Genomic DNA, 27,104 nt, shown 5'->3' with positions numbered 1-27,104 from the left:
ACAAATTAATCTTTATCAAACTTCAAGAGACACTTATTTAATCAGTGTAAGCTCAAGCCATGCAAACTCAGACAAGTCCTGTCCTCTCTTCACAGTGCCTGTCACATCAGCTTCAAAGAGCCTCCTGCTGTTTGTCTGTCTGATCAAATGTTGTATTTCGGCTTCAGTCCTGCTGAAAGTGAAACATATTTTATGGATAAAGCAGCAACACTGCCTAATTTAGAATTGTTTTTGACTTGTGATGGACGTATTAATTTAAATATACTCTGTTACAGCTGTATTTGCATTTATATAGATATATATTACAATTCTGTCAGCATGGCAAGCCTGTCTAGCTGAGTGTCAGTGAGGAACTTTTTTGGTTATGCTTGTAAATTCCTCCTGCAACAGACATGGCAGCAGGTGAAGATGTAGTCTGGAGGTCTGGCCCTTAACATGCTAGGCTATACAGCAACACGATGGCTTGGATATTATGACTTTTTCTCACATTCATTCACTGCAGCCTAGACACTACACTGACTCACAAGCACTTCTAATGATGGCCTTACACTGGCCAGTTAGTGTGCTACTTCCTTGACATCTTTGGCACAGCATTACAGTCAATATTATTATGATTATTTTTATTCACTTTTGAAGTTTCCTTTATAGGTCAAAAGTTTTGAAAGCAACATTTATGAATTGAACTAAGTTCCAGAGGGAAACCAGAGCTTAGCCTTGTTTTGAATAATAGAACAGACTACAATGAAATCCTGCCTCCACAGTCAAAGTTCAGCAAAGGTTATTAAAATAGGAAGTAACCCTACAAGACCAGAACATACTTTATTTCTACATGCCTTAAATTACTGTGTGACAACCTGAATTTCAGATTTCTAGCCTGATTTGGTTTGTTTCTTTGCTTTTTCATATCCATTTTGTGTTCACTTTCCCCCTCACTCCCCTGTGTTTACAGATGCTACACAGATTATTTCACAATTGTGTTTGTGTGATGGAGATGTTTGGCGGGTTGTTGGCTACAGGCTGCCAGATATAACCAGGATTTCTCAGTTGAAGAGAGGCACATTACTTATAATGAACAGATGCCTAAATCCCATCCTCCCGTCTCACTTGCTTTGCCAAACCACTTCCTCACAGTATATAACGAGGCAGACCTGAAACTGAGGCCTCTCGGCCTTTCAACTCTGCAGCTACAGGTCATATCCACCCAACAAACGCCTCAAAATACTGACCAGTTTTAATTGTGTCTCTGTTTGAGGAACTACTCTGTTAACTATTTTATGTGGCAGCTGGCATGATTTTCTGTCAGACTCACAGCAAAATAAGTTTTTAAGTGCAGCAGTGAGTATCGCAGCTGCCAGAATCTTAATGTTCAGGATTCTGGGAGGAAGAATTCCTCTTCATTTTAATTGTTGTGATGTTTGGCAGATGAAGAACCAGGACTCCCTGTCTCTGTGTGTTTAAGTGGATGTGAAAAATGTAGGGAGCATCTGTGCCCTTTTATTTTAAGGGTCAGCGCACATCATTATTTATTCTTCCTGCTCAATTAGACTGGAGAGTCTGTAAGCTCTCAACCCCAGCAGGGAGATTGGAGCACACATGGGTGGATGTGCGGATACACACATTCATGCATGAGCAGACCGATGCTCAAACAAACCTCTGCCTGAGGTATACATGCCAGGCTGCACAGTGCACACATACACACACACAAGAGGGAGAAGTAGCTGGTGCAGGTGGGACATCATAGCAAACAACAACTCAACACATGCATCTTCCTCCTCCTCCTCCTCCCCCTGAATACATCTCTTCCTCCTCTCTCAAAGCCATGTTGATCTCATAGTGACTCTGGTTTAACATCGACAGGTAATCTCAGCACAGGTTTTTATTTCCCGGGAAGCCACTGTTCGGTCCTGCAGTACAAAGTGTGTTGATTTTATTGCCTGACCCAGCATGACCACAGGAGAAGAAAAAAACACAGAGTAGGTGGGCTACTCTGCCATGCAGACTGAGGGGTGCCGATGGATATCTCTCTCTAAGTGTTTCAGGATGGTTGGTAGCGAGTCATAGGCTGCTGTCAGTCATTCACTGTCAGGGGAGAAACAACACACGCAGGAACACTGACTGTAAACAGAATCTTGTCGGGATGAATTATGTGCTCTCATTCAACAGATCTAAATCATATTTTGTCCGTTTTACATAAAGATGAGGCTTAGTTTAGTGATTTCTTTGTGCAACACAGACATTGACATGATCACCAGATGATGGATCCTGATTGGTGTTCCCTCTTTGCCGCATGCAGAGACAGTCAAATCTCCACAGGATGTGAAGAATTTCTTAAACAGATTGTTTTCAGCTCCCACCATCTAATATGTCCTCTGACGCAGGCCAGTGTTTGAGACGCTGATGTTTTTATAGCCACTAAGAAAAACAAGTCACTGTATTCGTCCTGGTTATTCTGTTCTATCAAAACTATTTACTGATTTTGAAAATGATGAGTCTGAACTCTTGTGCATGTATTTTCTCATTCACATAATTCGACACAGACACTGTGGGCCCCTCGCTGTGTGGCCACACAGCGTTTGGTACAACAGGAAATAGAATCCAAACGATGTTATCAACACACAAGCAAATAGTGTGAGATTGTAAACAGACTGCCCACATCTGGACCAGCTCTGTCCACTTCCACTGCTCAGCTGTGGAGAACCCAGACTTCTTAAGTACTCCAATCATGGAGACACAGGCTCTTTAGTTTTTCTTTAATTCAGCACAGAATAAATACCAGACATTCAAACTTGGACCCAAACTGGGGTCAATTGGTTTCCATTAGCCAACATACCTCCAATAGTACAGAGGCATGTGAGGGTTGCCCTTGTAACAAAGAACAATGCAGGGCAGAAGAAAAGTGGAAGCAGCTTTTCATAATAAGGGATGGAAATCTTAGCTGGAACCATATTTAAAGCTCCAAGGGAAAAACACATGGAGCATATTATTCCCAGCTCTGAATTTGTATGATTGTAAGAGATTAGTGTGGTCTTTGGTATTGTATATTTTTACTCCAGGTAAATGAATTACCAAAGCAAGAGGAGGAAGTTAAGTTTAGGTAAGAAAAGCTGTTTTTTAATTGGCTGCCTGCTTTGCTGCTCTGCACACAATGACAGCATTTTTGTGCAATGTTGATATTTCAATATAATTTGATTAATACATAATGTCATAGTGGCTGTGCCGTGTCTGAACTCCACACCTCCTCCGTCACTGCTTGAGAATGTGAGGCATGCTAGTTACTGTGACATCCCACCACTAGGTCATCAGCCAGGCACAGACATGACCTTTGACTTCAGCCCCGTCCAGCTACTCACAGCCAGTCACATCAAAGGGAAAAGCTGAGGAACGAGAAACAGAGTCTGTCTGTACAGAGATTTGAACCAAACACAGGAAGAGGCAGACAGGCGCAGACATGTTGCACACACACACTCCTATTTTATCCTCACAGCTGTTGTTTATTCCAGAATCTGTAAAACTGAGAGCAAATAACATTTCTGTCCCGAGTGGCACAAAGTCATCATTTGGATTTTAAAGGTTGTGAAAAACATCTGTGCTAACTGAGCCCTTAGATCTAATAGGATCTCTGGAAAAAGTCTGGTAATCAATATCATGTGACTAGTATGTGTGTTTTGGTCAGTGTGACCTGAATTCCAGTCAACATGCTGTGTGTCAGGCATGCTGGATTTATGTTATGTGACAGCATCAACAGTTAATAGGTTGTGTTTATGAAGGCAGTAGAAGGGATTTACTCCCATCTCTCTGTGGGTGGCTCATTATCACCGCCAACAATAAAGTTGAGAGAAAACATGGCTGTGTGTGTGTGTGTGTGTGTATGGCAATTGTTCTTCAAGTGCTACACTGACAGTTTCCGCAAACAAACAAATAAAACGGTGGGTGAATTCTCCAAACCATCGTCCATAAAGTTTATTAAGCAGCAGTGACTCATTCTTCCATTAACAAATTTAAAGTTGTCATAATTTCTTCACTGCAGCCCTTCAGGGTGCGAGACGTGTTTCTGATATCCTAGCAGTGATTAAAAAACACTCACATCTCACAGGTGAATGGGGTCACTAACTGCATCCCTGCTATAAATAACCTGCCTCATGTCTTTGAGTGTGAGCATGAGCTCCTTTAGAAGACTTACTGCTGCTCATTCGCACGCTGGCCTGCAGACATGGCCTCTTACAGGTTTAGCGTGTGTGTGTGTGTCCACACATACAGATGAAATGTGGCTGCATTTCATCTGTATGTGGCTGCATTTCGACCCCCTGATGTGTCGGCAGGGCCCTGTGTTTTTGACGTGCTGAGAAAGTTTCTGAAACGAGGTCCTGTGAGCTTTTCTCCTGACACTTTTGCAGAGGATTTATTTGCTCTTTGTATCATCACATTGTGTGCAGAGTGTATTTTGACTGTTAATGCTCTCTACTATAAATTTTAGTTATTGCTGCTGTCACATGTAAGCAGTCTCCCAGAGGGTAATGTAAGCCTATGAGTGTTTGTGATGCATTTCTGTATACACGTAGACTTTAAATCATTTCTCAGTTTGGTTTCCAACTATGTTAAGAATTTCTTTGACCCACAATAACAGCTTCTCGCTGTCAGAAGAATTTATATCAAACACTGTTCTTGATTGATTGCTCAGTCATAAATTTACCAGCAATACTATTATAATATTTATTTCACAGATCATGTTTGTTTTTGTCTGTATTACACTCCATTGTTGTTCTAGGCTTATGAGGATCAGTCTGCCAGCCAGTCTGATAGGCAGCATGATCTTAATGTCCTTCATTAAAACGCCGGGATCCTGCTGAGAGTTAACATGACAGTTTTTTCTTTATTGGCCTGTGGTCAGTTTTGCAGTTGGGCACTATAAGCTCCTCTCCTCCTTCTCACCCCATAAAGTATTGACTGTTAACCCCTGTAGGGAGCGTCTCCTGAGCTGGGTGCATCCTCTGCAGTGGTGGTCTCTGCAGGGGAACTGAATTGTGTAACTCCTGGGGAGATAGTGAAAGGAAAAATAAAGACGTTGTAAACACCGCAGCAGCTCTGTACACAGGAAGGTTTATTTTTATTATGGACAAACTGAAGCTCCATATATTGGACTACTCTGGGTAATTTAGTCTTATCATCAGCAGCTTTATGGAAGGGACGTGAAGAAGCGCATTCCTCTCTTAGTTAATCCTTAAATCGTGCAGGCTTTACTTTTTCTGCTTACTTATATGGACGTTTCTTGACTCTTTTCCATATGGATACGAAGGCTTTCTTTTCAGAGGCCAGAGGGTGTTTGCTTGATTGATGGGTTGATTTTTGTGATGAAACATTAGACAGGACCTCTCTGTCATTGTTTGGTTTAGCCACCGGAAAAAGACGGATTCATTGCCTCATCGGGGAGTGAGGCTGAGTTATATTTGAAGTTTGAACCAGGAAATACTCCTTCAGGGTACTTGAACCTTTCATGCTCTAATCAGTGGGAAATCCTTCTGACAATCAGGAGTTTGATAGTCTTACAGGATGTTTCTGTCACTACAGCTTACCATCTGTGCTGATTAACATTGCTCTGTGATCTGAGAAGTGGACACTTTGCTTCCATTACTGGTTCTCTGATGCAGCATAGCCCCCTTAGCTGCTGTCCTGTGACCTAAGCTCCAGTCTGATTTCAACATTACCAAATATTTTTTATATTCCTCTTGGGAATGTGGGGGCCTGGCAGGGTGAGAATAGAGTGACTGGATGAATGCTGCTCATTGTTTGCTGTTCACACTTGCACACTGTTTGTGCTTCTCTTAAAGAGCTTGTTGTGTGTGAGCTTAACATTTGTCTGCTTTAGATTTAACACTTAAACACATCATGCTCACCTTTTGCTTATTTTTTTCCAGACTGTTATTTTTCCAGCCACAGTGGAAAAGCTGAGTGCAACCCACGCTCATGTGAGAGGCTGAACTTTGACCCCTGTCTCTGAGTACCATGCCTGTAAATGTGCTGTTTATCCTTGTTTGCTGTAATCTTGCTCCGAGATGGGAAATCCCCTCGTCTCTGGAGCTTTATGGGTTTATAGAGTGAGAGGTCTGCAAAGTTTCTAAGTAGTTTGGTCTCCTCTAAGATTGTCCTGACATCTCAGCTTCTTTCTCAGCACTGGTAAAGGAATATTTCAGAGCATTGCTGCATTATCCCTTCGAGGTTCTGGACCACATGTTGTTGTGATTTTTAGGGTGGATCTGGGTTTTTTTTTTATTTTCGTGATTACTGGTTTGTTCTTCAGAATCAGTAGAACCCTGTTCCAATTCTGGGATGTTCCTAGGGTTTGCCAACAATCACAGGAAGGTCGCAAGACTGTGTCTGCTTTAAAGTTGTTCTATTTGTTCTCCAAATTACTACATGTGTTTAATATAGTAGTTGGTATAGTAGTACAAGTAGGGCGACCAAATGTGAAACTAGATTGAGAGATAGATAGATCTGCTTTATTATTCCCAAACTGGGTAATTTCACCACAAAACTACAGCCAGCGGCCAGTTAGTCAAGCATAAAGATTGAAAACAAAGCAAACCAGCTGGTGCTGTGGCACTTATGAGCACATAACAACTCATAAAACCACATCAATGTGCAAAAGTACTTTTGTAAGAAGAAACAAACAAAATGCCATTAGATTTATGGTCTGATTAATGTTATGTCCGCTTGTTTCCAGACTTGTACTAATCTATGCTAACCAGCTGCTTCATACCAAAATAAAATATATAAACTGTCTTTGAAGTACATAAACGCATCTCTTTCAATGTCTCCAATAGTCTTTTTAGGTTTTTATTGCACTTATGTTTCATGTGTTTTTGTTGCCTTGTTGCAAAAAGTATGTCCTCTGCTGGGACAATAAAAATGTGAACCAAACATGAGAACATTTTTTAATCTAATGCTTTCCCAGAATGTTTTTCTTTATTACTGTGCTCTATGGTTGCTGAGGGAAGCCTGGCTGGTACTACATCTGTGGTATCCCATGCGTGGGCTCCAGTTCCAGTTTGTATACACCTTTAATACACACTCTACAACCTCAACCAGAGCCAAAGTGACAGAGACAAAACATAACTGTTTTCAAATTTCTGGGAGCTGCCAGATTTTTTCCAGTCCAGAAAAAGGCACCTTTATGTGAATGGAAACTGATGGAGTGTGAGATCAGAGGATCGTAACATTGAAAAAAATGTTGGCTAACCAGGTCTGTTTTTAGAAGTTCCTGAGAGAAAAGAGTGTGTGTGTGTTACTGTATTTTAGGCAAGAGGGAACGTGAGAAAGGTGTTGGGAGGAGGGCATGAAGGTGTCGCTGGGAGGAGGAAGACATTATAGGTGATTTTCCACCCTGTCTGCACTGGTTAAAATGAACACACCTTGTGTTTTTCAAGTTTCCTCACAAAGGTGGCCTTGTGTGTCCTAAGGCTGCCCAGGAAGTGAGATCTGACATAGGAAAGAGTGTGATGGTTGAGTAAGGATACAGTAGCAGATGTGGTGTCAGGTGGCCTCAGGTGCAGTCTCTCAGCTCTCCCACTAAGCTTAACCAGTATGACGTCAGCCACAGCTACACAGCCACCTCACTTTAACTTGTCCCTGATTCAGATTAACTCATAATGGGCACAGACTCTGTTTTGATAACTAATAGATTCTGGATCATGAGCGCCTGTTTCACATTTCTTGGTTCAGGCCACTGTGGTCGAGTGTTTTCCCTCCTAATCGAAGCCAGCAGTCTCTGAGCCCACAGTCTGGGCATTAAACGCCAATCCAAAGTGGAGGTCTGCTGCTGTTAACAGTGGCATTATTATTCTACTACTGTTTTCTTTTCAGTGTACAGTGTCGGGAGACTCTAAGGAAAGATGACGGATGGAGGTGGGGGAAGGAGGGGATTAAGCTTTTTCCCAGCTCGTCATGCCTCCTGTGTCTTCACGGGTGTAATGAAAGAGGCTTTTTAGCAGCGACAGCAGTGAGGCTTTTTCAGGAATTCCTTTGACGTGACCTTATAGAAGGAACATGCTTTACTGCTGGGTGGGGTGAGGACAGGCAGAAAGAAGCCACTGTGCAGAGCAGTCGGCAGGAAGGGACAGACGAGAGGAAGAGAGGTGGTGTGATGGAGAGAACAGTGAGGAGAGGGAGGGAGGACATCTAAGTACAGCCAATGACATCACCACAAGAAAAAGTTCCACTTTTTTCCCCCAACAGCATGACCTTAACGTGTTAGCCACGTTGCATGTAATGTACGCCTTGACAGTCTACCTGCTTTCCCGATTAGCACGGAAAAGATGACAGTTAAAGAGCAAACTCCTGCCAGGTTAATTTAGCTGTGAATATGAAGTGACTTATTCACACCTACAGTGTACAGTCGAGACATTATGTGTCCAGTAAGCATGTAATGGAACATCTTGTTGTCCATCGAAGCAGCAGGCTTGTTGGGCAGGTTGATGTATAGAAGCTGTTACGTAGCGCGTCGCGCACATCACAACCACCCTTTGATTCTTTATATTTTGTGAAAATATCCTCATTTTTTCTTCATCTGCAGCCACAGTGCTGTGGAGTATTGTCTTTGTAAGAACGCCTCTTCCAGTGCTAATGCTTCAAAACAGACATGAGTTCTTTTCCAGACTTTCCAGGAATTCCTGAATTCCTTGAATTGTCAATCCAAAGGCTCGCTCTGGGCCAATGAAACAGTTTAGAGTACAAGGAAGCCGGCTGCCTGCTTCATGGGGAGCTAATCAGCCATTTAGACAGACTTTCCTATGGTGAGGTCTTTGTGCCAGGCGATAGTGCCAATATTATTGCTCAGCATGGCTGCAGTCAGTGTGCGTATGCAGCGATCTAACCCAGGCGTTGTAATACTAATTTGTCTGTAATTTGCAGTGATCTCAGTTTCCAGAAAATCATATCCAACTAAAAATGGATTTAAGTTTTCTAATAATAAAGTTGGCCCTAAATGTTTGACTTTTTATGGCCCCGCTCATAATGTGCTGCTGCACCAAAGACAAATATTTTGTGTTCTGTTTGCTTTTCTTGGGAATAAGCACCTGAAATCTTCCACTGTTTGTGCTCAGGAAAGTGGCTACTGTATTTACAGAGGGGTAAATATTGCTCCCAGTAAACTGTTCCCTGGTTGGAACATAAACAGAGGTGTTGCTGCAAACAGGTGGCTACAGTGTTGCACATCTGTGCAGCAAAGATGCCTGTTTGCGTGCCTGCATACATAGTTTCAGGAGACGAGCACAAGAAACACAGCAGATGTCGCCATGGAGACGAGACACAAACATTGCCACTATCATTCACTCATTTATGTGATGTTTAAATGTAACAGCGCATTCCTAAACATCCACTAGTGGTTGTATAGGGACACTGTTATTATCATTGCTGCAGATGTTCCTTGTTCAGTGGTCACTGATGACGTCTTTTCAGGTTGTTACGTAAATATTATTTAACATTAGTACTTAACTGGAGTTTGGACTTAAGTGAATTGAATGAAATCCGGTTAACGTTGTATTAAGTGTATTAAGTTGTATTAAGTTTAAAAAAACTAGGAGATATTTTGAAAATTTAAGACAAAATACGATGGTGCGATTTTGTCCTCCAAGGGTTATTGGGAATGTTCTTGAGGACTTCTTGAGGATTTTTCACCAGATTTATGTTTTTTTTTAAAACACAGGGTGCAACATAGCAGTGTTACTGATATGCTGTGCTAAAAACCAAACCACTTCTAAAAGTAAAGGGTGCAGTATTTGTTTGTCTTGAGATAAATACAGTATAAGTACTATACCTCAAGCCCTCCACCCAACACAGTAAACATGTTAAGGGTGTGTTCACTACTGCGTATACAAAACTAAAAAAAATCTCCTCTGGATAGAATACACAGGTGGTGCTTCAGACATAGGTGGACAAAATGTTTATGGACTATCTGTGCAGCTGTGTTTTGGTGTTTATATAAGGCCACAGTGAAGTGTATGATCAGCCACATCAACAAGCTGAACAGTAGCCAGCTCACTGAAGGAGATCAGTGTTTTATTAAATATGGAGATAATAGTGCAGTTTTTCTTCCTTCTTTTCTCACCTCTGGTCAACTGTAAACCCCACAGTGAGTGACAACATTGAAATAACACCTGTGGATGATTTTTTGCAGCTGTTCTTGTGCTCACTGTTAACCTGCACACTAACCTCTGTCTAATTTACCAGACGTTTGTTTGGGACCTCTTTGAAACAGCTTGCATCTCAGGTGTTCAGCACAGCGTTGGCCAGGTTTGACCACTTAGCATGCACAGCTGCTGCCAGCTCCACCTCCCCCTGCTCTCTGATTGTGTTATCGGGGTACGTGCTGTTTGTCACAACATTGTTACTGAACCTGTGGCGCCGGCCCAAGTCTATTTACATACCTGTGAATGCAGCAGGAGGCCCAGAGGAGACATGTATGCAAATGTGGGTTTTACTTGGCACCGTCCTCTGCCCACATCAAGAGCGGTTCTCTCAGAGCAGCAGGGCGGTCCAGCAGCTCGTACACAGCTCGCTCTTAAAGAAGGAGGGCAAACGGAGGGCTCGGACTGAGTGCTAGTTATTCACCTCTACAGGTGCTTCTTTGAAACTGTTGTGGGTGGGGCGGGGTGGGGTGGAGGGTGGTGGGTGGGGGATGAAATGTAGTCATGGCGAACAAGATGTACACTTAAGAATTTGTTCAGAGATTTGCTTTTCATGGCAGTGTTGCAGTGATTGAATAAATTTAACGACTTGATGATGTTCAGTGGCTGTATTTGGAGAACAAATTGAAAACAGTAATACATGGTTGAAAAAGCAGTTTTCCGGCAATTTCATTAACTACTTTATTAAGTTTATGGACCAACTTTTGTGGTTTTGCAATAGCATTTATGCCAAAAGCTGCTTTTTTTTCTTCAAAAATCATATCACATCTGGCCTGATCCGTATCCATCTAGATTGTTTTACTGCAGAGTTTGTGCAGATTTCTGTCTTCCCTCTATTAAAATAGAACCATGAAACTAAATGGTAGCTTGTGGAGCTCAAAATACTATAAAAATGCATTTGAACTCCTGCAATCTGTACTGGAGCACAAACAGCATTGTGTGAATCTATCCACGATAACAAACAGCCGATACTGGTGACAGCATGGCTGGGTATATAAATTCACGCTGTTCTCTGCTGAGCAGTAGAGTTTGTGACAGGGAGGTGCACACTGTTGATGCCATCTAGCTTTTAGTGCAGGCTGATGGATAAAAACTGTATGCCACAGGTTTATGTGTATACCTTTGATCACCTTTGTTATGATATATGTTGTGCAATACTGGATTTTGTGCCACCTACATTTACAGTTAAATATTAGGTAATAAGCTACTTCTTAGAAAATGACTTACTTTCTCACTATCCATTTCCCCCCCTGTCATTATGATTTATCCATGCACGGCCAATTCTATGCCGGCATGTTTTCCATTACACTATTCAGTGCAATAGCAATCTCAAATCCATGATGGATCTCTGCTCTGTCATCCTGAGGGGGTGTTTTAACCTTTCACCGTGCTCAGTGTGATGTATGAGCATGTGTTTCCAATCCTGAATTTTCTGGGGGTTTTTCATAGCTTGATTCAGTACACTGACTCCCAGAAATCTTAGATATCAGTGGTGAATTATCTGTTTCTAAAAAGTAGTAGTCACTGTTTTGTATGTGTGAACTGAGATGCTATTAAATATGACTGTAAGTCCATTATCAAGTGTGAGTCATGCACTGTAATTCCCAGCCGAAGGTCCAATCAAGGTTAAATCGATCAGTTTGGTTTCACAGGACACTTATGTGAGCACACTGAAGGACTGTACACAACTTGCATCCTGTTATCATCTGTCAGGCGGTGTCTCTCTGTCGCTCACATTGGTTTGGGGACAGGTGTGCCCAACAGGTGTGTGTTATCAGCACTTTGATCTTTATGTGATATTAAAGGAAAATACCAGGAGAGTGTAATGTTTTATGTGTCTTTAATCTTTCAAAACATTGTTGGACCAAGTGATAGACTTGTTTCTTCTCCTCTCCTTAGCGTGGCTCATTTTTCCTTTCTGTTCTGACAATAGCTAGCTGTAACTAAAAAAAGGCTGTCAGCCCAGGAAATACACCAAATCATGGATTGTAGTACCAGTAGGTCTTTGATCAGACTTGAAAAAGCTTGGTGTAAAAGGCCTTTAGTGCTTTTAAACGAACTTGCTCTGGCTTTGATAAAAGACAAAAACACAAGTAGTCTCTACTGTTTAGGGCTTCCTCAAGTTGTCAGATACTTGGAAAATAAAACAGATCTGGCGTTTATCAACCACAGCCATCAGTGTAATGCTGGAGCGATTCCCGTCTTCCTCCTGCTGACCCTCTGTCCTGAGCCAGGCCATCCCTGAGGGGCTTCCACAGTCAGAGGAGGAAGATGATGATGATGATGTTAAGGAGGAGGCAGGTGAGTGCAGATCGGTGCAGACTATAATGTCCCCCTCACCTCTTTCCTCCTATATACAGCATAACTGTGGTGATGTATGCTGTTTAGTCTCTGGTACTCTGGACAAAACATGTCAACAGATGTTAATCATGTCACATACTCCCTGAATTATCTGAAGGAGATGTAAAGAATGCAGAGAACACATGCTGGGGGGAAAAAACCCACCCTCAGATACACAGCGATTTCATGAGCATGTAATGCAGTCGAGTAATTTCTGTTCACCTACAAAAACTGTAAGCTACCGGTAAATGACTTTAACTTGTTTACTTATATAATGCAGTTTATTGTCTTGATTATTGTCTGTTATAGCCTTATAGCCCTCTTCCTCCCCTGGTGGCTGGTCTTTCATGCTGGATGCCTTCCCATGGCCCTAGCCAGGTGATCCATCCAGGAATGCACTCGACACCACCTCACTCTTTAGCCTTTCAGGGCTAACCAAGCATGTCCAGCTGGGCTTTTCTCTCCTGCCTCCTCTGCTGCCACATGAAAGAAACCCAATGTTGTCTGACAGGGGAATCATTCTTCTGAAAGAAGTGGGCTGCTGGTGGGAAGAACAATTTCTGCTTCTTCCATCAGAGCACTGCTGTTTCTGTGGTGATGTATTGTGCAGAGTTTTTGGAGCACATTTCCTCCCCTCCATTAAACACAAAAGCACTTTGTTTTCATATCTATGTGGGTCTGTACATTCAGCTGTCTGCAGGAAGGCTCATTCTAGGATTCAACTACAGGACTCCCCAAACCTTAGAGGGGAATTCCCAAGCTTTATCTCGCCAACTCACCTCATAAAAAAACACACACGGAGGTGCAGCACAAATGGTTTTGTTTGAGCAAATGTATTTCCTGGCAAACGTGAATCAGCGCTGAGTGGCAAAAAAGAGGAGGGAGTGTGTATTTGGCAAGAAGGCCTTGACTGACCTTTAGGAGAGAGAAACCCGGGGATCTGCTTTAAGTTTGCACCTGTTGGTGGTGTGAGGCATACTGTCAGATGTCTCTGCGGTTTTGCAGTTATGATGGATACCTAACAGATAACAGGCTCTGTCTCCAACCTTGTCTGCTTTCACCTTCCTGTGTCTGTCTTTTATTGCCATATAATCATGTTGTCATCTTCTGCTGCTCAACTCACCTCTCTTCATTTTTAGTAGCAGTCGCAGGATTTTGCTTTTTTTTTTGATGAAATGCTTAAAGTTGGTGAATAGAATCATACACAAGAGTCACAGACCAGCAGGTTTAGAGGAGCAGGATTGAGTGCAGGTTGTTGACAGTGCATTTGAGATAAAACTGCACATGTTGAGTCTTGAGCATGATTACAATCTAATCAGTCTGTTAGATATGTTGCTGTATATACTTTTTTATTCAAAAGACAATTACATTTTTAAGGGTGATGTGCTCACCGGTGTGTGCGGGCTATGAGACAACTCTAAACATGTTGAGGCCTGAGCATGATTCCAGCCTTATCTGATTGAGACCAGGGTTTGTTTGATGGTAGAGTTTCTCCAAAATGTCATGTTTTTTAGGGAGTGAAGAGAGAAGCTCACTTGCACAAGACATCGATCCTTTCGAAAGCCGAGCTTTGTGTTTTGTTTTGGCTGTCAGCCACTGTTACAATGCTGCAAAGGAGCAGTTAAGATCCTTGCCTATAATACAGGGAGGCACACTGGACCCATTTATTTCTCAGTTCTTCTCATGATGATGAACAAAAACAAAAATAGATTTTTTTTGTAAAGGGTTAAGTTTCTTCATGTTTTGCCAGTTCTTAAAACCATCTGTTTCTTTTATAATGATGAAAGTGTACTGTTTTGTTTTTCTTTCTTTCTTTTAGTTGAAGCAGCCGGACAAAGCAGCAGCAGCAGCTCACACATATTTCCAGGCCAACCCAGAACACGTTGAGATGGGTCAGGACCTGGAGCAGTACAAAGACCTACAGGGCGTCGAGGAAGAACATTTTGTAGACCGAGAAGCTCGGCCTCATCAAGTAAGAGACTTTAGATATACAGCCTCTTTCATGCCTCTGCCTGAAATCTTTTCTTTTGGCCTTTTTTTCATCAGCCTTTATTGTTATTGTTACTTTCTAAAAGGGAAAAGTGCAGCTGTTGCCACTGTATCAAGGAGCCTTTGTGTTAATGCAGTTTAATGACTGGAAAGTCATTTAGGCCTTTTAGCGCTGGTTGTGGTGAAGCCCTGATTGGTGAAGAGGTTTGGACTCTCTGTCTGCTGCTGCTGGAATCCTCGGCTGTTTCTCAGGCCTTCTGTCTTTCAGAGGAGAGACAGACTGTGATTCTTGTGTCTCTGCCACTTTCCTATTACTTGTCTGTGTAGATGTAAACTTGTAACCACTGTGTGTTTTTATTTGCTACATTGGATTTCTCTTGGTTTTTAAGCAGCTTCTGTTACATTCAGACCAAAGCAGGTTTTCTCTTAGCCAACAAATGAATGTGCATCGTACTTCTGAAGTATCTACTATAATTCTCTGTTATGGCCTCTGCTGTGCTTCCCTCTGCAAATCAGGAAACTTGATGTTCACCAGAGGACTTGTTAAAGTTTTTATGATCTGGCTGCAGGTCTATTTACACACGTGTCATCATAATTCTGCAGATCATGTTACTGCTCATAAATGCTGTTGCTATAGTTCCTCTCATTATCAGCTGTCTGTTCTCTCTGCAGCACTCCTTCACAGCAGCAGTAAGGCTGTATGACAAAGGAGACTACGAAGGAGCCATTGTTCTGTTTGAGGAAGCTCTGCTGGAATACTACAAGGCAGACGTAGACTGCCGGGCCCTGTGCCAAGGTCCACAGAGGTTTGAGGGCCACGATCACCTCCGCTACCGTTACAGCCTCCATGAACTCGTGTCAGGTAACTCTCTGCAGATTTCCTTAAACAGCCTGTGTGTGTATTTATTCATGTTCATGTTCCCATACTGATGTTAAATCAGTGTTGATGTGACATCAAAGCTGTTTCAGTAGCAACATTCTGTGCTTCTGTTTGTTGGCATTCAGTTGCCCACATCCTGCATGTGTCACTTTAAAATCTTAAAGCTGATGTTATGATTCTACCTGAGAGGCATTGTTCACTGATGTAAACATGAAACTATTTAAAGATAAAACAGTTTAGTTGGTGTGCAGAGCTTTTTATCAGCTTATCATGACTCTACCAACACTTTCTGTGTAACTGCAGACATTGACTTTAGCTCTCCGGCTTGATGATAAAAAGATGTAAGTAAATGTCAAACCACAAGTGCAGCTCAGAGCAAATTCACAGAACATTTCTGTTGTGATTTCAAGTAAAAACAAACAATTTCAGAACATGTACAGAGCAGCACACAAATACCCATTAGAAGTATGGTTTACCACAACACCAGGGGCCTTAAATTACTAGATGAGCTGGAAAACTGACTGCAGATTTGTTCAAACACTGTATACTTTCCAAATTTTCAAGTTTTACTTTTTAGAATCCTGGTTTGTGTATTTGCTCTATTTGTATTACTTTATTAGGTGAGGCCATGTTGTGACACTAAAGCCCACTTATGATGGGAATGAAATGTGTTTGGCCACAGTGAAGATGACTCATGGTACATACCAGTGCTGCAGATCCAGATCAGATCACATGGTTCCCACATGCAGCTGGGAAATGACCTTATTGTATACGGTCTCTTAATAATAATAACTAGGATGCCCCAGTAAGTGCTGATGTGTTGAGCACTGTTCAGATCTATTAGCTGTGCTGTACAGTTAGCTCTGGGATTTGGTAGACATGCACCATTAACATCTTCGACAGTCCAAGAAAAGAGCCTGAACCAAAGCCAGGAAAGCAGCAAATCACACAGACCCACTCTCTGTCTCCTCTTCTCTGTCATCCTAACAATTCAGCCTCACTTGACCTGTTTAGTTTCTGCTGCAGCTCGAGTGCTTTTTCTTGGCACCTGGTCTTAATGTGGAACTTATTGGTATTTTTGTAGGTCTCAGCTCATTTAATACATATTAAAGTTACATCCACTTACACACATGGAATCATTTTGATTCACTCAGCTTAGTGTTGGAGGGCTTCTGTATCTAAAGCTGCTTAATGTTACATCCATCCATCAGCTGAACTAGCTTTGTCCTGCAGTGCAGGGTCTCTACAGGAGAGAGGCGAAGTACAACCTGGACAGGTCACCAGTCCATCACAGGGCAACATAAACATCAGACAACCATCCACAATCACACTCACACCTCTGAGCAATTTAGAGTGAATTGACCTAACAAGCACATCTTTAGAATGTGGGAGGACTGTTTAAATTATGGTTTCAATTTCCAACATGTCCTTACACATAAAACGAAGAGCCGGATTCTTCAGTGATTCCCAAAACAACATGTATGTTTGTACAAGGGCAGTAGTTGATAACGGCAAACATGTGGATGGAGGCATTTACCCAGCTCCAGTCTCCACTAAGATACTATCCCAAGATCCTGGAGTTCAGTTGTTGTTGTTTAGTCTGTGTAATGTATAGGGAAGAGGAGTCACCTTAACTACCTGAAAAGAAATCAGAGCACCCTAAAGAAAATTGAAGTATGAATTCCTATACCAGACCAATTTATCCAGTGTTTTTTAGAGTGTTTTACTGGAATAATTAATATGCAGACAGGACTCTTTCTGTCCCAGAGGAAGACTTACACTCCAGATAGTGAGTTTCTTTCTCAGACTAATCCCAGCAGGGAATGACAGGTGGCCTATGACTTGTTTTTGGTTTTGTTTAGCAAAGAAACCAAATGTTCTCCTCCAAAAGTGTCTGATGGAGTGGGAGTGCACAAACTAAAATAAAACCGGGCCCCTTTTTGTCAGCTCTGCTCTGAAAAACAGAGGCAGGTTTTTTGCAGTAGCTGCAACCTAATTGCTGACAAGTGTTCTGTGACTCAAATACATATGGCCGTGTTGCATAAACACTGAAAGACGGCTAATTAGTTTTGGCCAAGCTTTGTTTTACTTACAATCAAGGGATTATTTTCCATAGCACTGCTATAGCAGAGTCTGTGATCACACTGATTATTTGTGTTAAGATGTATGTATGTATTTTTTGGAGTAATACAATCTGTTATGTGAGTTCAATAGAAAGGAATTTCATAGAATTACTTCCTCCTTTAATTTCACTTTAATATCTACTCAACCAGAAACTTCATCCCTGCACAGTGGCTGTGTGATTCTGATAGGATCTTTGGCTAAAACCAACCACAACTCTGCTGTCTGAGAGTCAGGAGAGCAGTGCTGCAGCTGCTCAGGGGTGACCTCACTCTACATACATGCTCATAACACATGTACACAAACGTGCCATCATCCACTCTGCTGCCTCTTCTCTCATTGCTCAACATAAGGAAACGATATGTCGCACCCTGTAAAATCTCTTCCCCAAAAGATGAACAAACAACAGGGTTTATCACCTCCCTGAGGAAGAACAAACACATGAAAACTGTTAGAAAGGAAGCAACATTTAGAACAGACACAAGGAGGATGTTGGATGAACTTGAATTTGAGTGGATGCAACTCATTCCAATTTTTCTATTTAGACAAATACTAAACAGACCCTCCACCAAAACAGACATGTTTCCATCACTGATAAGAGCCATGCCTGTTTCACAATATGTCTCAAAGGTTACTGCATTTCATCACTGTCATGAGATCATTCTGTGTATAAATCAGCTCCTCCACACAGTGTTTAGCTAGAGGGCCTACTACCTGCAGTGGGAGGTGGTGGCGGCTGCAGATTTACTAAAAACAATGTTGTGCATGATGCAGTATATATCTGTCCTGAAGGAATGAGGACATGAGGTCAGGACAGACAAGTTCTTTCACACCAAACTCAGAACATAATTTCTTTTTTGTGACATATTGAAATAGGAATTTTGTTATATGCCTTAAAGCTGTAATGATTAGTCACTGAATAGAAGTTTGGAACTGTTGTGTGTTAACAAGAACAGTGTTTTGTCAACTAACTGGGGGAGTAATGGGAAAATGAATGAGTAACACTTTTGTCCCTAAACATCCACAACTGTGAGATCTCTGCATGTGGCTACTTACTGTTCTGGGTCTGTGAGTTTCTGAGTGAGTAACTAAACATTCTTCTTTTTAACTGATAGAAAGGGTCATTTTTGGCTCATAAAAGGCAGTTACATGCCCCTGCAGCTGACTATAACCCTGTTCTATCGAGTTCTGAGTGAAACAGAACTTAACAGAGGGCAGCTGAAAGCTTCTGTCTTCATCTCAGTTGAACCATGAAGACATAAACTTGTTCCAAAAAAGCATTCATTTCCATCCTTTTGTTGCAGATCACTTCACTCAGGTGCTGCACTGTGAACATGAGTGTGTCAGAGACCTTGCCACACGGCCAGGCCGCCTCTCACCGATGGAGAACTACCTGCCTCTGCACTATGACTACCTTCAGTTTGCCTACTTCAAAGGTAAGTTGTTGAAGGAATTTGACCGATTACTGTATATTCCTGCTGGAACCCAGGCTCAGTTTTCTTTAGCACGGGGAACAAAACTGTCTGTGAAGCTTTGTGTGCTTGGTTTATAAATATAAACAAAGAAGATTGACACGCCCGTGGGTCACATAAACAAACACATACATGCATGAACAAGAACTCAGGATGACCACAAAAATCTGCAGACAGGTTGAGTCAATCAACAGTGGACCGCACCCTGTTAGGGTTTTTATGCCGTGTCTCAGGTGTTTGTAATCGTTTATGTGCGGTTGTCTTGGCATTTACGTTGTTGTAACCAATGTGATGGCAGCGATCTCAGATGTGTATTCTCATTGGCAAAGAAGTTGTTAAAAGTTCTTCTAAATGTTGGCACATCAACAAAGTGTAGTTGGAAAAGACAGTGTGCTAAGTGGTTGTGAGATCACCAGATTATACTTAATGACCCATAAGCATGTGGTTCCAATGGAGAAAAGTGGATCACTGTGCCTGTGCAAACACACTGATGGGTGTGGGTGGGTGTCTGCTTTGTCTGCTTGAAAAGCATTTTATGTCTATCAGTGTGCCAGTGTGAGTTATATTGTAAACATATATGCCAACTACAGCATTTGACATTTTAAACATCAATGTTTTGATATTACTTCTGAGCAATCATGTTCAGCAAATTCATGCAGCCAAAGACTGTAGATGTAAGGAAGTTGCTGTTTGCAGCACTGTGGCCTCACCATTTGTTACACTCCACACCGCACTGCCGCAGTGGACGTTTGCCATCACTCAGCAGCCATTTCATTGTGTTCATTAGCAGCTTAAGTTTCCTAAATAAATCCTGAGTGACGTTTTTGCTGTTTGAGCTCAAATCTCTAGACTCCTGTTGACCTAGGAGCACGCAGCTGACAGCAGCAAATACGCTGCTCCAGCCTCAGCCAAGGCAGGAAGTGTATGGTTAACCCCGCACCTGTAACAGTCCAGTAAAGAATGTGTTTGTGTGTGTATTAAGCAACAGTAGTGTGTGTGTAGTCACTGATATATTTGTAGATCTCTGTTCATTACAGGGAGACAGAACAGGATGGGACCTGCTCTACATTTGTCTCACTTTATCAGTGACACTCTTGGGCCCACTCTTGTATGTGTTTCCACTACGTGATGTTTCCACTATGTCAGCTTTTGCTCCATTGTAGTAATAGTTCTGGAACGTCAGACATGATAGATACATTTTCTTTACTTCATACACGCACCAGTCCATCCAAAGAAAAGGACACGGCTACTTAGAAAACAACAAAAACACCGTTTGTGTGTATTCATATGTATTCACTGTCTGTCTCTGCAGTGGACATGCTGGAGGAGGCGCTGCAGTGCGCTCTGACCTACCTTTTATTCCACAAGGGAGAGGAGTTCATGACGGACAACGTTGAGCACTACAGAGAGGTGCTGGGACGCGATGCCAAGCCACGAGAGGTCAGGTTCTGCAGAGTTAATGCAGGGAGTGAAGGGGTGTGTGGTACACAGTAGACACTAGTACAGGTGTTGCAGTGGGTGGATGTAGCCTTTTACACCAAAACACCGCTTCCAAAGCCGGTGTCTGTTCTCTGCATAACATGGAAGAGGAGCCGCTCCCTGTTTAAAAGGTCATTCTAAGTTCACAGAATATATTAATTAATAATAATAATTATTAATATAAATCCCTCTAAACACACTGACACACTGGTCCATATATTCTGTGGGTTTGCCATGTTGTGTTTTCATATAAAAGCTAATATATGATCATATATAAACTCATTCTTAAGTTCATTTCTAAAAGTGTAACGAGGCAACAGCTAGAATTTTGTCAGCAGCTCTTCTGGCCTCTGGTAGCAGAAACTGCACCATAATATAACAAGAGTGTAGGGGAAGAAAAAAAGAAGGAAGCAGAGTAAAAGTGTAGATTTGAAAGAAATGTGGTTTTGAGTGGAAAAAGAGGAGACAAGAGACTGCGGGGTATTTTCTGTATTTCTTGGAGGAACTTGCTACTTGCCACTCGGCAGGAGTCTGCTCTTAAAAGTTAGGCTGAAGCTATTCACTTGTGTTTTTTTTTCAGCTGGAAGTATTAAGCACATTTTGCAACGTCAGTGTGTTTACAGCTGCATATTTTATTATTCTGAGTAATTAAATGGTGAATGTTCTCCTGATTCACCCAAAGTCTAGCTGCTCATCTGCCTCTGTGAATTTGTGCTCTGATCAGCTGCTTTGAATAGTCAAGCTGTGCTTTGTTTGAGTCCCAAGTACACAAACTGTTTTTTTCCTAGAAAGCCTGGTCCTCATTAGAGCAAGCAAGGCTCCCCATCAGGACTGTGAGAATGTGTGTGTGTGGCTGACTTTTTGTATGTGTGTGCGACAGAAACAGAGACTGAGAGCCAGCATGCCGATGTTTTTTTAGTCATAGTTTACATATTTCTAGTCCTCAAGTCTTTGCAATCAGTCAAAGCGTCCGTTTACAGCACAGTTGTTGGCCCACTGATCGCCTCCTCTTTTCGTCCTCCCACCCTTTGGCCTCAGGGAGCTCATTTGCAGAACCCCAGATATCAGTGCCAGGCCCGACCTGCCTCCCTGCCAAAAGAATCCTGCCTTTCAGGAATCCTGGAGGAGGAGGGAAAGTCCTGTCAGAGTGCTCTCAGGAGTCTGTGGAGCAGAGTGTGGGCTGTAAAAATGATTAGGAAAAGAGAACTTCTCTAAACCACAACAAGGAAAATGCTACTGGCTGCTCAAGTTTTTCAATACTCATCATTATGGCTTCATTCAGTCTGAAGGATACTACATGTTTAAAGCCAATAAGACAATAATTTATAACAAGAGATGAATCCAAGTTTAGTCTCCATTAATGTAAATATAAAATGTTCCTCTGAGTAGTATAAAAAGAGTCCACATGTAAACAGATCAGATTAAGATGTCATATATTTGGACTGTATGTATTTGGGTTTTTACTGACATCTTAATTAATTTGACATTTTCCTGAATAGAACTGTTTACCATGAACACATTGCTGTGTGTATTCACAGAAAGCTGCATGGTACCTGAGGAGGCACAAACAAGAACTGGAGCTCCTTCTGACTGGCAGTAAAATCATGGGTGTTGAATTCAGTGAAGGGGTGAGTAAACAGAATAAACCCATCAGAGTGCAGCATGCTGTGAGTGCTCATTGACATTCATTGATCTTTAATTGTCAGCTTTTGCCCAGAAATAAAAAGAGGTTGTGTAATTTAACGGGCAGTTATTTATAAGCCAGTCCACATGACTCTGATGCAGAGCAGATCTCCAGCTGGGTGTGTAACAGCCTTAATGTGCCCCTGCTGCAGGCTGACTCAAAGCAGGGTAACAGGTGTCTGGCACAGTTACCACACACCTCTGTCTGCTCAGACCACACTGCCACCTGCTGGCCATACAAAGACAATGACACTTAAGAGGGGTGATGTTTGTGGGCTAAGGTAGAATAGGTATGAGTTATAAAGCTCTCTTTAAATGCATGTGCAGTTCAGATTTTGACTAAATGTGCATAATTTGTTTTAACAACAAGAAGTGATATGAAAGATATGGTGAGAGATTCTGGCCTTTCACTGTCATCACACAGAAGCCCACTGATCGATAATATGATCTTAACAGATCAACAAATAATCTTCCAGATACGTGTCTATGCAGTTATCTACAAATGAGGTGTCGGCATACTATTGGAAGAGACAATATGCCACATTTGAGGCATTTTTCTCACAATTTGTGCACATAGATGAGATTTGTGTCCCCACTTCCACAATAGATAGACCATCTGTATGATGACACAGTCTGAGGCCACAGTGTGTTTTTCACTGTTTATGCACTTCTTGGCATCAAATCATGTAAAAAATGTATATATTATAGTTTAAAGTGGATTTAAAGGTGGAGGTGTTGTTAAAATGTTGTCTTTGTCTTTCTTGTAGAATTACTGGAGCAGCACAGGTGGAAGAGATGACTCAAACAGGTAAAGCGGTGATCATTTCTTCAGCCCTCTAAGTTTAGGACTAACTACGGCACCTTCGGACAACTAAACCCTTTCTCTTCTCTCCTCTGCCAGGATTCCCTCTGGTACAGATGGCTGGATGGAGTATGTTCCCATCTCAGAGAAGAAAAACATCACTGACGCTGCGCCACAGCTGCTCAAAGAAGGTAATCCTCTGGTCCAAGGCCGTTACCAGAAGCTTCAAGTGTTGAAAAACATTTTTTACTGACCACCATGGCTGAGATAACATGCTGCATTCTTCAAATACTGTGCTGTGATCTGTGTAGGTGGTCCCTTGCTGTATGACAGTGTGCAGCTGGTGCAGAACTCTGTGGCCTTGAATGGGACCCAGCGGGTGCTGCTGGATCATGTTATATCTGAGGAGGAGTGTGCAGAGCTCAGAAACCTGGCATATGTAAGGACAGATCAAGCCACCAGAGCTGCTATTAAATCTCATAGATCATGTTTACTTCTGGCTGGTTCAGTGTGTGAACTTTTGGCTGTATTATTGTCTTCCAGGCTGTTACGATAGCAGGAGATGGTTACAGAGGGCGGATGTCTCCACACACTCCCAATGAGAAGTTTGAAGGAGCAACTGTACTGAAAACCCTTCAGGTATCTAAACCACCTCATCCACTGCAAGAGTTCTTCAGTTAATATTGTTCTTTCTCTTGAGTTTTCTGTGTGACTGTACTATCTTTCTTTTGATTTCTCCTCCCTGCAGTACGGTTATGAGGGCAGAGTGCCAATGGGGAGTGCTCGCCTCTTCTATGATACCAGCGAGCGAGCAAGACGAATTATTGAGTCTTACTTCATGCTGAACTCCACTCTGCACTTCTCCTACACACACCTGGTGTGCCGGACAGCCATAACAGGTCACTTATACACAAAGTATTAGTTCAGTAGGAGAGCTGGAGAATAAACTGGAAAAACTAGCTTGTAATATGTCCTTGTCATCACCTTTGGATCAAATAAATCTTTTTTTATATCCCTGATGGTCTGCATATGGCAGAAACAGGATCAAGGCAGATTTAAGAACAAAAGATCCAGGAAGTAAAAACATGGAAATGTTCAGCAGATGTTTCCTGAAAATAATATGTGAACACCTACATGGATATGTATTATTAATACTTGTGTGCTTCTTGTTTATCCTCTTAGGCCAGCAGGATCACAGGAATGACCTTAGCCATCCCATCCACGCCGACAACTGTCTGTTAGACCCCGATGCCAATGAGTGCTGGAAGGAACCTCCAGCATACACATACAGAGACTACAGGTACGAGGCTGCTCTTAGTTTTTAGAGAATCTTGTATAAATCAGACACGCTGCATTAATTATGTTTTTTACTTTTTTTCAGTGCACTTTTATATCTTAATGGAGATTTTGAAGGAGGGGAGTTCATATTCACAGAAATGGATGCCAAAACAGTCACGGTGAGATGGTTCTTCTGAGATATGACCTCCTTTATGAGTATGCATAAACATAAAAAAACTTAACATAAAATCTCCTTCAGAACATTGTCAAATAACATCTTATTAATATGTCATGCTCTAAGGCATCGGTGAAACCCAGGTGTGGCAGGATGGTGGGTTTCTCATCAGGGGGGGAGAATCCACACGGCGTGAAGGCTGTCACCAGCGGGCAGAGATGTGCCGTGGCTCTGTGGTTCACCCTGGACCCGCTCTACAGAGAACTGGTATGCTGCTGCTGCTGCTGCTGCTGGGTTCATCCTATTTCCAGCTCTGGTTTAAAGGGTTGAGTTTCAAAGAAATTACATGTAATCATGGCAGGGCTTTGGCTGAATCTATAAAGCATTCATGGTGGCATTTTTGAGGAAGAGGGCTGTGTCTTAATTGTTTTCCAACTCATAAACGGGAGTTGCCAGATGAAAAGAATGTCTGTATTGTGACTGAAATCATTTTCCGAAATCCAGTCCTGTGCCTTTAAATAACAGTTGATTACTGTTTGCCTCATGAAATGGGTAATTAAAGTGCACTGTACATGCGATGCTCAGTATTTTTCTGAGCCATTGTAAAAACATATAGTAACAAAAGCAAGTTATTTAGTTTCCCACATCCTGAATATACTGTAGTTTTTCTACTGAACACTGATGTGTTTTTTTCCTCTAGGAGAGACTACAGGCGGATGAGGTGATCCTAGCGTTGGACGCTCAGTCTGTGTGGGGTCAAGGCCTCAACATCAACCCTAAAGATGAACTGTAGAAGCAGAAAAACCTCCATCCTCTTCTTTATAGTATTTTAACTATTTATTGAATGACCTTTGGATCAGAACATTTCTATTTTTGTACTGTTTGAAGTGCAAGTTTTATGATGTTTTTGTGTTGTTTTTTATGTTTCTCTTTAAAACTTGAGTTTCTTTGTCTCCTCTGTCACCGTCTCTGTTAACATGGGTTTGTTTCATGTAGGTCGCTCTCTGAACTGTGAAGTTTTCACTGCGTTGGGTTGTTCTGGGCAACGTGTTCTTTGAGTTTAATTTACTATGTACAGATACATATAAAACAAATACCTTATTTTCAGTGGTCAGTAGTTTCAAATAATCCACACACAAGGTACTGTTAAATATTATATCACTAATATCATTGTGTTATTGTTTTTTCAGTGTCAGTAATAGATTTTTTTGAAGTTGGCAGTGCACTGTTTTTTATTTTTATTTTTTTTGGGGGGGGGGTCTAAGTCTGAAACAGCTTTCGTTCATAGAATCTAAGAAAGAGATCAGGTTTTATGCTGAATATTTAATGGTCATGCACTCTGTCGCTCTCTTGCTCTGTGTGTGTGTGTGTGTGTGTGTGTGTGTGTGTGTGTGTGTGTGTGTGTGTGTGTGTGTGTGTGTGTGTGTGTGTGTTCAGCCCACTTGTCTAATAAATCCCCCTCCGCCCTCTAGGCACACAGAACAGAATACTGGTGGGTGTACATCTTCACTGACATGAGGACTTGTTGAGTGTGTGTTTTACTTTAATTTATGTGTTTTTAATAATAGACAGCTGCTGTCTGCCTTTGATATGAGAAACTTTTTTCATAAAAGATGCCAATCATTCCTGTTTCAAGGAATACGTATTTGTACGCTCTTTTATTTCTTATTTTGTGATGATGATAGGTCAAGTTGTGCACTGTAAAATGGAAATGTGGGGGGAGAAAAAAGAACTTTCTACATTGATTCAAAAGGCTAACCAGAAATGTAACCCTGTTTTTAATGAGGTTGGCCACTTTTGTGTCACTGATATTTAATTATGAAATGCTGTAGCACACAACAATGTATGTGTACATGCCTATAAATTAAAAGTATAATATTCCATATCTATGAATATATATACTGTGGTCTTTTATTTACTCATGTCATGCATTTCATGAAATTCAAAGAAATCTATTTATATAAAGAAGCTGGATACTTACAGATATAATTCATTTACTGCAACAAGTAATCTCTTTAAAATGTATCATTGTATTACACTCTGATAAAAGGCATACAGTAATAAATGGTTCAGCTCTCATATTTAAGCTGCACACACTGCAGTTTGTGAAGAGCTTCATTGAACGTAAGGTACATCTGCTGCTAAACATACATTATGTAAACACTGTTTAAAAAATGTAACTATTTGCCCAGATATGTTTACACTGAGAAGAGAAGAGGTCACTGTGGTATAGTTTTTAACACATCACAGAAACACTGATTAAACACTGCTGTTCATCTGACTATATGACATTCAGCTCATTGTTTATCTAAGTGCTAAAATAGAGACAACTGGACTTTCATTACTAGAGGATGTTTCACCTCTCCTGAATCAAAGTGTGACTGGTGGGGACATGAGGAGGTGTCAGGACTGCATTACTGAGCTGTGGGCAGACAGATGCAGACACAATGGACACACAGTTGTTCTTATTTCACGATGTTCTAGTCCACCTGATGTCCACTTGGAGAATGACCACATGCTGTTTGCACTGATCTATAGTTTCTTTTTTTTTCTGGGTAACTTTCCTTGAAAGTTTGTTCTTTTTTTCAAACACTGTTATTGATAAATGGTACAGATGCATTCAGCCAGCAATCTGTGTAAAACTGGAGAAACTATCTCTAAACTGGTGTCCTGTCCTTTAAAGTTTGAGTGGAGGGTTTCAGGTGGG

The 27,104-nt window shown here is 41.6% G+C and overlaps 1 protein-coding gene across 1 annotated transcript in view; it reads left to right on the top strand.

Annotated features, from left to right (window-relative positions):
• The window catches only part of p3h2 (prolyl 3-hydroxylase 2), a 42,770-nt gene extending 16,480 nt beyond the window's left edge, over positions 1-26,290 (top strand). The window contains exons 2-15 of the mRNA XM_028403026.1: positions 14,338-14,490; positions 15,180-15,369; positions 18,813-18,944; positions 20,293-20,420; positions 21,998-22,087; positions 22,910-22,950; positions 23,044-23,135; positions 23,256-23,383; positions 23,488-23,583; positions 23,693-23,843; positions 24,127-24,244; positions 24,326-24,401; positions 24,524-24,664; positions 25,098-26,290. Coding sequence (XP_028258827.1) covers positions 14,338-14,490; positions 15,180-15,369; positions 18,813-18,944; positions 20,293-20,420; positions 21,998-22,087; positions 22,910-22,950; positions 23,044-23,135; positions 23,256-23,383; positions 23,488-23,583; positions 23,693-23,843; positions 24,127-24,244; positions 24,326-24,401; positions 24,524-24,664; positions 25,098-25,190 — 1,629 coding nt within the window. The 3' untranslated portion in view covers positions 25,191-26,290. The remainder of the gene's footprint in view (positions 1-14,337; positions 14,491-15,179; positions 15,370-18,812; positions 18,945-20,292; positions 20,421-21,997; positions 22,088-22,909; positions 22,951-23,043; positions 23,136-23,255; positions 23,384-23,487; positions 23,584-23,692; positions 23,844-24,126; positions 24,245-24,325; positions 24,402-24,523; positions 24,665-25,097) is intronic.
• The last annotated feature ends 814 nt before the right edge of the window (positions 26,291-27,104 follow it).

This window comes from Parambassis ranga, chromosome 4 (genome assembly GCF_900634625.1).
Source record: "Parambassis ranga chromosome 4, fParRan2.1, whole genome shotgun sequence".
Taxonomy (NCBI): Eukaryota; Metazoa; Chordata; class Actinopteri; family Ambassidae; genus Parambassis; species Parambassis ranga.
Note: the sequence above shows the minus strand (reverse complement) of the source record. Positions and strands in the feature narration are given on the sequence as shown.